Source organism: Rhipicephalus sanguineus, chromosome 1, assembly GCF_013339695.2.
Source record: "Rhipicephalus sanguineus isolate Rsan-2018 chromosome 1, BIME_Rsan_1.4, whole genome shotgun sequence".
Classification (NCBI taxonomy): domain Eukaryota; kingdom Metazoa; phylum Arthropoda; class Arachnida; order Ixodida; family Ixodidae; genus Rhipicephalus; species Rhipicephalus sanguineus.
The window spans coordinates 239,611,993-239,624,052 of NC_051176.1; the positions used below are offsets into that span (position 1 = coordinate 239,611,993).

At 40.8% G+C, this 12,060-nt stretch overlaps 1 protein-coding gene across 1 annotated transcript in view; it reads right to left on the minus strand.

Annotated features, from left to right (window-relative positions):
• Positions 1-12,060, minus strand: part of LOC119375280 (RNA cytosine-C(5)-methyltransferase NSUN2) — a 54,584-nt gene that overhangs the window by 18,853 nt on the left and 23,671 nt on the right. The window contains exons 9-13 of the mRNA XM_037645464.2: positions 10,523-10,597; positions 9,557-9,687; positions 6,160-6,361; positions 3,619-3,743; positions 2,984-3,020 (exon numbers count right to left, since the gene is read on the minus strand). Coding sequence (XP_037501392.1) covers positions 2,984-3,020; positions 3,619-3,743; positions 6,160-6,361; positions 9,557-9,687; positions 10,523-10,597 — 570 coding nt within the window. The remainder of the gene's footprint in view (positions 1-2,983; positions 3,021-3,618; positions 3,744-6,159; positions 6,362-9,556; positions 9,688-10,522; positions 10,598-12,060) is intronic.

Here is a 12,060-nt window from a genome sequence, read left to right on the forward strand (position 1 = left end):
ATCTGCTGCTGCATGAAGCCAATCATGCCTAGCTATTTGAATGCAGTGCATCACCTACAATGCTCAAGCTGTGCCTGGGTGCTTGCTGCACCGTATGTATGCATGTGTTTGCCATGGGAGCGTGTTCAGTGCGGTTTCCCCATGTCCACGTCACTTCTGACCGTGCAGGAATACTGTGCGTATTTTCTTGGGTCAATGCGGGCATGCGAATGCTGCTTTAATTTCTGCAGGCGACGCGCACATGAAGCAGAGGTTGCTGTAGATGGCGGCATGGCGTGTTTGGACGGTCACCTATTAAAAGTCTGCAGTATGGGTTGCAACGACGATACGCCACGCGTGCTGCCAAGCAGATAGCTGAACATGCTTATTGTGATAGGATACTGGGCTATAAGTTGTACTCGTGCGTTTGCCGATAAATGACATCATGTCTCCATTCATTCCATGATGACTGATAGTTTTTCACGACACAAGGGCGAAATGGTGAGGGACACTTGATGAGTTAACAATGGCACATGAATTTCAGATGTAAAATGGCTACAAAAACGCCTAAAATCAGTCATTGCATAAACTTTTCCATCAGAGAGAGCGTGCACTTCCTTTCTAGACTGTCGCACAACAGTAAAAAGATGTAAAAAGATATATGAAAATGCCTTAGCAGTGCTTTCCTTGAAGGGTCATGCATATTTACAACTGTGTAAATGGCACCATGGTGGTGGCCAGAGAGCCCTCATTGGAAAGGCCTTTAAGAGTGTGAAGTACAGTCGCAACGAAAAAAGATTAGCACAAGTGACTCGTGGCCTGAGCGGCAAAATTACTAGACGTGGCGCTGTTGTTCCCAAGTACGCTGGGAGCGAGAGTGCCCAGCACATTCCATTTTCCAAAGCAGGGACGGCCAGCGGAAAGCACTCCAACAAACAGCTTGCATTTCAAATGATAGCTTGCTCGCTGCTTATTGGTAAAATCATGTGCCAACGTTGCTGCCATCATGAGTTGATTTCTTCCCTTTCTTTTTTTGCTGGCGTTGTGAGCAGTGGTACTGCTTTCTGCCAGCCATCCCTGCTTTAGAAAATGGAATGTGCTTGGCACTCTCACGACCGGCATGCTCGGAAACAACAGCATCGCGTTCCGAAATTTTGCCACTCAGGCCACCAGTCACTTGTGCTAATCTTTTTCTGTTGCGACTGTACATATGTGCAACAAAAGTATGAGAATGACAGAATAGGTGTGCTGTAAACCTAAAGGAAAGTTAACTAGGTTCATCTAAAATTACAAAACTTTGCGAGTAGCACCGTCTTGGCTGGGAATTTATGGCACCAAACCATAGTAGTAATCGCGCCGGGAGTCGCAATCATTCGTTCGCTGGCCTTTACAATAGAAAGGCAAAATGTAGCACTAGCCACACTGTGTGTTGAGAAGTGCAATTATTTTTTGCACAAGAAAAAGCAATAATATGCAGTGCGATCCATTCAATTCACTCAATGGTGCTTCTTGGCACCATTTTCAATACTTATATGCACCGTAGTCACACGCTGACTGACCGGCCTCCACAACCAAAAATGGAGATCTTTTGCAGCACACTGTGGTAGTGGCCACACCACGAATTGAGCGGTGCAGTTAACTCTCATGTGACAAAATGGGACAGCAAAGTGCAGTGTGTTCCATTTCATTCGCTCAACAATGTTGTTTGCCGCTTGCCAGCAACGCTTCCAGGTAGGTGAAAGGTCAAATGGTCCCCTGCAAAAGACCTATTCTCTCTAGAATGATGTTTACTATCTTTCATTTGTCAGAAGGAACAGTTGTGCATATGCAATGCATGAGGATTTTGTTAAATCAAAACTGTGGTGCCAAATTACTTCACTAAATCAGTTTTCAATGGAGCTGAGACTGGGAAATGAAAATAGTTCATTACATCATGGATTTATTTTACTATTTACCTTGCGGATTTTGTAAAATCGAGGTTCATTACATTGAGGTCTGAATGCACAACAAAATCGAAGGGGCAAGTGAAAAAATTTGTCGTGACAGTAGTATTTAGTTTTCACAAAAGTTCATATAATAAGCCACACAAATTATAAAGCAAAACCTCACTATTGCAACCCTTGTTCATTTGGAGAATTAGATAATTTAGACTTTTGCTGGTCCTAGCAAAAGTAGACATTATAACGGCATCAAGCTCTCATTCATTCGGAAAACCATCAAAGCATGGCCAGTACACAAAGCACAGCAAATGCGTGATGCAAAAGCAGTCAACCGAAATAAAGCGATAATGCATTGAAGCCTTTTTTTTTTCATTTACTGCCACATATGACACTGCACCGGCAGTGTGCCTTCAGAACAGTGCAGTCACTATCCGTGTTCATGTTGATTACGACTGCAGCTCTGTCCATGGTGGTTGCAGCAAAAAGTAGTTTCATTTCGACTCTGTGCATATTGGTCATGTACTATACTAACAGAACTCTGTGGCTGTCATGCACATGTTCACAGAATTTCACAAAATATGGTAGAGCAGAAGTTGTTGAGGATGAAGAATGAGTCTACCATGGTCTGCATGCAAGCATAGAACACATTTGCTGCAACATGATGGATGAATGCTCTGTTGCCAATCAGCACCCTGGGGGAAAAAATATTTGGTATGTGCATGTGGTAGTGGAACGCATGTCTCAGATGAGGACATGAGTCTTGCATATGGCTGCATACTGCAAAGAAAGTTGCAAGCCCTTGCAAACTATTCAAACTACTATCACAAATTTTGTGGAAATCATGAGCAAGCACCCCTTCCCGATCCACATGAATTTGTGAACACTTCTATGAAGCAGAAATATCTCCAGGGATATTATTCATATTGAAGGTCTTCTGTATTTTAATCGCCAGCTGGCGAGAAGAATAAAAAATTCTTCGTTGTGGCAGAAATTTCCTTGAGGTGGTTGTGACTGCACACGTAAAACAGAAAGGACTTGTAATGAAGTGAAACATAGAAACTCACCTTTTGTCCTCTTTAGTATCCTCTTTTTCTTCATGATCTAAAAATGGATGGTTATCTTAATAAGTGTTCAATGCACTACATTAAATATTAAACTATACTTTAAAAGCAGTGAAAAGATTAATGTAGGCATAATCACGTGAATGCATGAGGTGTTCACAGAAATTCACCTTGCAGCTACTTCACCATGATGGTTGTTTCATGTGCAAAGAAACGACCTACACACAGTGTCACAATGACTGCTTGGTTGCTTGTAAATCTTACCATGATCTCAGATGCCAAAGATGAGAGTTAGGCTAGCTATCAATCCTGTTTAGCTCAAACGGCCCTGTCAGTCACCACATATACTGACACACACATACAAGCTTATACTTAAAAGTTTTTCACTTAGAAATCCAATGCGTGACACACTTCAAACCATTTGTAGCTGCACACCATGCAGGTGTTACTGTAATAAATATCAATAGCAATACTGTCGCATGCCTTGCACTAAGATGCGTCAGCTCAACCCTATCCATCTTTGTAATGCTTGATCACCTTGTGTGTGCTACTGTACAAAAATGATATCTAGTACACCGTCTTTTGCTACTAAAGCCTTGGCCCATGCATGAACACTACAGTAGAACTTCTGTACTTACCAACAGGAACATCTCCCACGCCTTTGTCTTTGCGTTGTGATTCCCATGGCAGCTTTGGTGCAATTTTCTTTAGTACAGCAACAAAGAATGCACCTGTGTCTTGTTGGTGAGGAAGAATTCTTATACTGATAAGAAAAAAGAGAAAATGGTAATTGCATATCATACATGTTATTGTATTTTTGCATACAATTATAACCTATGCCAAATATGCACTTTTCCTTCATGTAGAAAGGTACTTGGGTTCTACAGGATTGCACGAAAAAGAAAAAGTCAAAACACAACATTGTTTTATTTGCCAGAATTAACCAATTCTGATGCACTCACGAATCTAATTGCACCCATGCAATTATTTATAGCTTCTAAACAGGAACACTGTATGCATGCAGATGTAATGCACACCTGATTTTATAATAAGAACAAGTGGCAGTTTCGTTTGAAAGGTGAAGCATCCATAGATTCATATCTTCATTAGCTGTGTACATGCAGCAAACACCGGCTTACTAGTTAAATTAACAAGCATGGTTGCAATTATTGTGATAGTTATAACTATTATAATTTTATAGGTCTGTGTTCTACAATAAAACTTTGTTGTATGGCCTTTCTTCTTCTTTTTCATACACAAACATGTATATTAAGGGCCCCCAAATAACCCCTGACATTTTTTACACAAGGTGAACAGAATGGTGTGACCATCATCTTTTACAAATGAGGCAGTGCAAGGCATTGGGACAATGCCGGAAAAAAAAACAAACAATCCTGGCTATTTTTCCTGGCTTTTCTGGTGCCCCCACCGTTCATCATGATGTAACATGGGTGCTCCTAGTGATGTCATCAGTAGCAAACACCATCAACAGGTCGAACAAATAGTTCCGATTTGTCTGTTCCATGTAGCCAGTCAAATACTTATTCTTCCTCATTTTGTTGCTTATGTTTCAAGTACATTCATTCTCGAATGTATTCGTACTTGGAGGTGTGATTAGAGCGACACACAACACTACGCTGTGCATGCATATTAGTGACATGGCAGAATACCGCACACTGTGTGCCATTTGCAACTCAACAAGTTTTACTCATGAAGAGCAAAATTTCCCTGCCTCACAAGAGGGTGAGTCCGGGATCCAATTTTTGCGGAGGCTGCACAGCAATGTGGTCAATTTGCTACTAAGGAGTGGTCACTATGGCTAAGATATTGTCCTACAGCATCTTCTTCATCCTCACCGCTACAAACTGTCCCGCATTGATATCATGCATAGGCCACATTTACCGATTCACTTCAAAGCTGTAGCTGGCAGTGCTTGAAATGAACATCCGATGCTCAGAAGTCTGAGACGTTGCCACTTTACACTCCCTCAGAATAATTTCATACAGACGAAATGCACTAATGTTCTTGACATCACCAGGTGAGATGCAAGCATAGCCTAGAAGGTTCCCTTGCCATGCCCCATCGGTTGTAGCGCACTGCAGCTGAACAAGATAGGGATTGCTGAGATGCATTACTGAAGCACAGCGTCTTCAGCACGGTGCTATACTTCCACTGTAGCTTTTGCATCATTGAAGGGACATTAAAGGCAAATATTAAGTCGACATTTATTGTTGAAATAGCCTTCCAGAAACCTCGTACTGCTACTCTTGTGCCAAGGAAGTGCTTATTTTGAAATAAAATGACGTTTTAGTGGTCCGCATCGCGTTAGTGGACTTCAAATCACCCGCCTGAAAGTGGTCTTTCTCACGTCACTGTTGCCGTGCCCAACGTTGCCCACCTTTACTGCGCGGCGGCGTGCACCATTCGGGCATCCGGCAACATCACATGCATGCGGAATTTTGTCGAACTTTCTGTCAGAGCGACTTTCACGAGCGTGCAAAACACACACTGCAGTACGCGATACCGAAACTACCACTGAGAGGCGACCGCATGAGCGAAGCCGGGTGCTGGGCGAAGCGCAGTTCTACGAAAACGGAACCTTTGAACCACACGCACCGTTCCCCAAGGCAACGCCAAAGAGGTTCTTTTTTCCATGAATGAAACAGAAACGAACAGCATTTTATTATGTCTCTTGATGCACAGAAGGTTCTTTTTTTATTGCAGCTATTTTGATTACTTTTGATTAATTGTAGACTGACGCTTTCATGTAATCGGGATCATTTCCAAAATGTCCCACTCATGGCGCACGTCGTGTGATACATTTAGCTTAATTCCTCAGTAAGTAGGGCACTGCTGTTGATAATATTGCCGTTTTAGACGTTGTCATACATTGAGCTGTCACTCTGACATAAACTGTTATTTGCCTTTAGTGTCCCTTCAAGCTCAACCAATAATAATAATCAGCAAAAAGTGGTAGTGCTATGCTTCACTACATAAGGATGAGGAACAGAGTCAAGACTTGCAGTTACTATTTGTAAAGGGAGGGCATTCCCTTCACTAAATCTTGACAACTTATCATACTGTCATCCCTCTTAACAGCCCATTATACATGAAAAACTGAAAAAAAAAATGCTATCAAGGAGCCATTCCTAGCTGAGAAACAAAAATACTATACACACCAGCGCTCCAATTTCAGTTGCGTAGCCACGTCTGATGGTGGAGGGAACATGTGTGCCCTGATCTGTGTATGGTATTTCTCTGGTACTTCATCAAATGAAGAGTAAACTGCCATATCTTTGCTGGAAACTTTCCATGTACAAAGGCCCGGGCTACTCACTAAGCCTGGCAAACTGCTCCTGGCATCAACTAGCTCTACCGTTCCTACAAGCAGAAAAAAAAAAACATGTTGTAAGTATCACGTAAAGGAGCGCTTTATTGTCACTGCATAGATATATGCAACAAAAACCACTTTTCACACCCTTTTAAATGCCCACCTTATTTTACAGGAAAAGTGGGAACAATGGCAAGGAAGTAAAGATGCACATTAGAAACTAGCAAACATAATAGTATCTGCCACCTTTCCTTCATATTACCTTCAACACATCACCGAGAGAACGCAATGAAGCATCTGAATATGTGCCACACCTGAATATGTGTTCCGCCTGCTCTGGTCATTTCTGAGCACACTTATCACACCTGAGTGGTTCTTTCAGAACGCTCTATTCTAGCAGGAAATGTTATGGCATGGTCTCGACCAGAATGCCACAGCAACTGAGAATGATCAGTCACGTGAGTGCCTCCTCATGCAGATGCAGAATGGCGGGAGGGAAGTGGGTGCTGAATTCATGCAATAATAGGCATACTAAGGTTTGGTTACGTTTTCTGTGCTTACTGCTCTCGTAAAAACACAGTGGATTTGGCTAAGCCTGCCTTCAACTTCATGCGCATAAATGGTGACAGCAACTGTAATCAGAAGGTCACCGAAACACAATGCTGGGTGCTGTTGATAGTTGGCTGATGAGGTAAAACTAGTGACAGTTTCCTGAACTACTGTTATTATTCATGTGTCTGCCTACTTAAATAATGTATCATACATAGTAGACTCTCATTAAATGAAACCTAAAAGGACCAGGAAAATGTGTTCCATTTAGCGGGAGTTCCGTTTACTGAGAGATGAACAGGGGTGCAGAATCCAAGTCCGAAACCAATTACATCAGAGGCAGTTTTTTGTTTAAGCAGCAGTTCCGTTTAAGAGACTTCTGTTTACTGACAGTCTACTATAATAAGGGTCCTTCATTTAAACGTAAAACCTGACAATTCTCAATTTTTACACTACCAATCGATTTCGAGAAAATTGAACTAAACACGATTGCCCCTCAAGGTTTGCCTCTTTATAAAGGGTAACAAAGATAAATGCAGGTGTTACAAAACAATTCAACACTGTCTACCAGATGCAAGCATGTTAACATGCAACTAAAGTAATAGTAATGGTGGCATTAACATATTATTGTTAGATATGCTTCTATTTTGCTCAACAAAAGCAAAAACCAACATGTACTATTATATATTCAGCATTGTTGGCCTTCAATGGACAAATGCATGTTGCTATTTTAGCAGCCACATGTATACAGGCTATGACAATAAAACGCATCTCCCTGCATTTACCACACTTCACATACTATATACAAGCAATGTGCAAGAAATAAAATGCAGAGCTGACAGTGCAAGAACATTTACTGAGCTACGTTGGCTTTCAAGAAAGTAGATTGGGCTACTTGACACTTGTGAGGACTGAGGTGTGCCCGAAGCCTCTGCGTGGAGTTTTGCCTTTTCTGCAACCCCCTTGCTTTTCCCGTATCACTCACGATGGCAAGTGGTGAAAAGGCAAGGGAAAACCACCATTCGCTATGAGCAAGTTCTCAATGGTGGCGCTGTGTGTAATCTTGGTCACTGCGGGATTTGGCATGACCAGAAACATGGATGGGGGGGTGGGGGGTCTTTCTCTCTTCCAGACAGCACAAAGTAAGGTCACATTTTCCTTTCTGTCCGCTGACCCTTTTGGGATAGCCTCCACACCCTGCCGTGTCAAGGTAGGTGGCGCAGCAATGCAGTTTTCCGCCGCTCTGCCACGCACTGCAGATCCCACAAATTTTTGCGGCCAACAGTACCTTGTACTAAATCCCATTCTGGATGCTAATCCAGAATGGGATTTAGTACAAGGTCGCAGTTATCGGAAGCTTGTGCATACGGAGAATTTGATATGAAACAAAAGCCATGATTTTCGCAAAGTTTTCCCCCCTTGAAGTAACACCCTGATTTTTTTATCCTTGCTTCTCAAAACACAAAACCTGAGAAAGACGGACCGTATGTATAATATATGCAAGCAGATCTGGAAGTCACTACTATTTGTACCATGCAGTAATAATAACATTGGACACAATTCAACTCCAATTTATATTTAAATTTGAGCTGGACTTAGTGCAGCATGTTGTCGCCAAGAAATTCCACCGCCAACAGCACCTTTGACATCACTGTACAAACTTTTATTAAGGGGGGACATGGTACCTGGCGCTATCTTGGTCATTCTCTGACCAGATTCAATTAAAAAGCACAGATATATATGTATTTCTTCGTGCTGATTTCAAAAGTGCAGAAATTTTTTATTTGACTGAAATAATTATTGAGATAATTAAATATTAATTACTATTATTTGGTGAGACAATAGATAATAATAAACTGGGCAGAAAGTTATGTTTAATGCACGAATGGAAAGCAGAACGAATAAGAATCGAACTGCTGCAAGCAGTTGTCATATCCAACAACAATTAGCAATTTAGCAGCCCATTGAAATTTAGCATTTACAGTACAGCTACTAACGATCAAGAACACAGGCAGTTTAAAAAATTATAGATGAAGAAAAGAAGGAATTTGCTTGCAGCATTTCAAGCTTTATGCATTTAGCTTCATACAGCAAAAAAACGTTACAGCTGTAGCTATTCTAGAGCTTGAGCAATTGTTGCACCAAACAAGCAGGGTGAGTAAAAGCTTGTTTAGGGAAAATGCAAGAAAACAGATAAAGCTCATTTTGAACCACATGTAATAGAAGATACTGAAATATTTTTGTTAGATGATTAGTCTCCACCAGGAACATAACCTGCATGCCTACTGCTGCAGCACACGTCATTCAGAAGCAGCATATCGATATAAAAGCCCAATTTTTGTGCTTTTTCTCAATCGAAATATAGCTTGTTTTGGTAATATAAATTGCTGTTGGGGCTAAAATATCAATCCAAGATGTAAGAAACTTGGTCAGCACTTGCGACAATGCCTGTATGTTACGAATAAATTCAGAAAACTGATTTTTTCCATGATTTTTCATCTCTAAGACCAGTGTGCCCCCTTAAAGGTGAAAAAAAAAAGGGTGGGACTGAACAAGAAGTTAATTTTCATCATGTGACTGCATATGGCTTGCCTGAATACACACCTCAAAAGGGCGCTTCTGGTTCCACATTGGAGTGTTGCCACCATCAAATAATTATGAATTTCCTCTCAACATTTTCAAGCTATCAAACATACCTTCACATTGGAGCAAAAGGCTTGAAATCACAGCTTCATTCTCCAAGGGGTTCATGGAACATGTTGAGTATACCATTATACCTCCTTCAACCAAAAGCTCAAGGCCACGGCGTGCTATGCGCACCTGCAAGCTACATAAAGGTAGCAGAAGGGAAAAAAAAATCAAATGTAGGTGCACATGGTCATCAAACCCCATTTCACAAGAAAAAATTCATATTGAGAATACTGTAGGAGTTGCCTTGAGAGGTCACTAAAGAGAAAAATTATCTTCCTCGTATTAGTAAATTACTCCTTCACAATACCAAGATCACCATGCTTGCCGTGAAGAGATGCTTGGTAAGTGAGAAAACGCACAAAAATAAAATACAGGTAGTGCTTCACTTTGAAGTTCCCGCACCAATGGCAGTGACGTCATAGATTTTGACAGCATCTACAGAGGCCTGCTTCGTTCTTAATCGGTAAAAATGAAGTACACTGTCCTCTGAAGGTGCCAGAGACTTAAAATGCCAAGTTAATAGAAATTTCGTTGAGCCAATGTGACCAAATTACGAAAAACACTTTGAAATCTGTGACATCACCTGCGGAGATTTCAGAGCGAAACTTAAAAATGAAACTTTGACCTTGATTTTCTCATCTAATATTAACCAACCGTGGTGAAATTAACAACAACAGTTTTGCAGACTATAATTTATCAATTTAAACTGACTCATATATTCACTTAAGTGTCCCTTCAAACCTTGCAAGACATTACTTGCAAAATCATGGTCCATATACAAGCATCAACAATATCAAATGTAGTGTGGGCCAAATATGTGAAGTTCCACAGGGACTAATTAGAGGTCGACTTTTCTTTGTAAAATGTTCTACAGGCCATGCTTTAAGTATAGCACCTACACAAATTTCGATAACATTTTTTTTTTTGCAGAACTGAAAAAAAAAAAGAAAAGACAGTAGATAATTACAAACCCATGAATGCTGTTTCCATTAGCCACATTCCATTTCCTCCACAGGTCAATATTTTTTCTTAAAGTCCCATCTCCACTGAAACATAAGCAAAAGAGCAAAGTTACTCTCCTGAAACAGCATTCATCCCTAGCATTCAAGTTTGGCACAGCTGCTCCACATTTTTAAAGTTGCAGCAGTACAAATCACATCGGCGATGCCTTTACATTTGAGTGTCCAGATTGAAAGTCTCTATAAAAGAGATAATTGTTTAATTTATGCCTGCCATTAACAACATGCAGTAACTTTAACAGAAGCATCAAATGTTAATATTCAATAAAAATAACATTCAAATATTGAATTCCAAGCCGTATTTTTCAATTTCCAAGCAAAGTTAACAATGAAGCTTGGTCTGAGCAAAAAAAGTGCACATTCCCATTATAACTGATGCATCTAATGCGGCTGACAACTAGACATCTAGTTGACGAACTCGTAAATTCAAAATTACCATGCAGCCACACAAATGTCAGTAGTAAAATAAAGGAATAGAATGTCACCTGCCACACATACACTGATGTGCTGAAAGAATAAGTAAATATAGCACCAGACATGAAGGAATGCATACATGGCGAGACTAATCAAGTGATAAACTGCAGTGCTCAATTAAGCCAAGAGAGCTAATTCACAGCCTGCCTAAAGGTGAGGCACCCGTACTGAATGAAAAAATTATCGAGCAGAAGTTATCTGCATAATGCCATCGCTCAGAAATTGCTGCGTATGTGTAGCAACAGCGGCCTTCTTCTAGCAAAATCATTTGGAACAGTCCCCTCACACATCAGTTTCTGTCCCTGTAGACTCCAGCAGGTGTTACTATACAAGAATTCCTAGCTAGGCCAGCTGCTCGACGCTCATTAAAGGGAAACAGTGCATATGACAAAACAGGTGAAGCAGACAAGAAAATGCAGTGACTATTTCTTATTTGGAATCGTGCACTATACAAGACAGAGAACACGATGGGCATAAAACTAATCTATGAGTGCCTCAGCTGGCCAGCACAAAACAGCAGTGCCATATATAATCAAGGAGAATGTCCTACTACGATTTCTAACACGTGTAAATTAGAAACTGCAAAAAGTAAAAGATTACAACAATTTTTTAAAAATCTTTTTGTTAATTCATACTTTTGTTAAACACCAGATGGTAGCACCAGATTTTCCTATTTAGAAACCCTATGGCCACCACCAGCCTACAAGAAAGCTTGCTCTGTCGCCATCTCGTGATGACAACGATGAGGTCTTTCATAGCAGGCTGTTCCTAACACCACAAATGTGATTTCAGTTTCATACCCTGTTGTAACAAGCAGCAACTGCTGGACCAAAAAAAGAAAAACACAGATCAGAATTGTAATGCACTTGGTGTGCCCTCGTAAAACTAAGACAGACTCAGCAACCATTGGAGTTGCGACTCAGGCCACCTTGCCAACCATTCAAGCTCAAATTGTATGGTGATCGCAAATTTCTAAATCGAAATAAGAAAGGATTTGGCTCAAAAGTATGGCCACC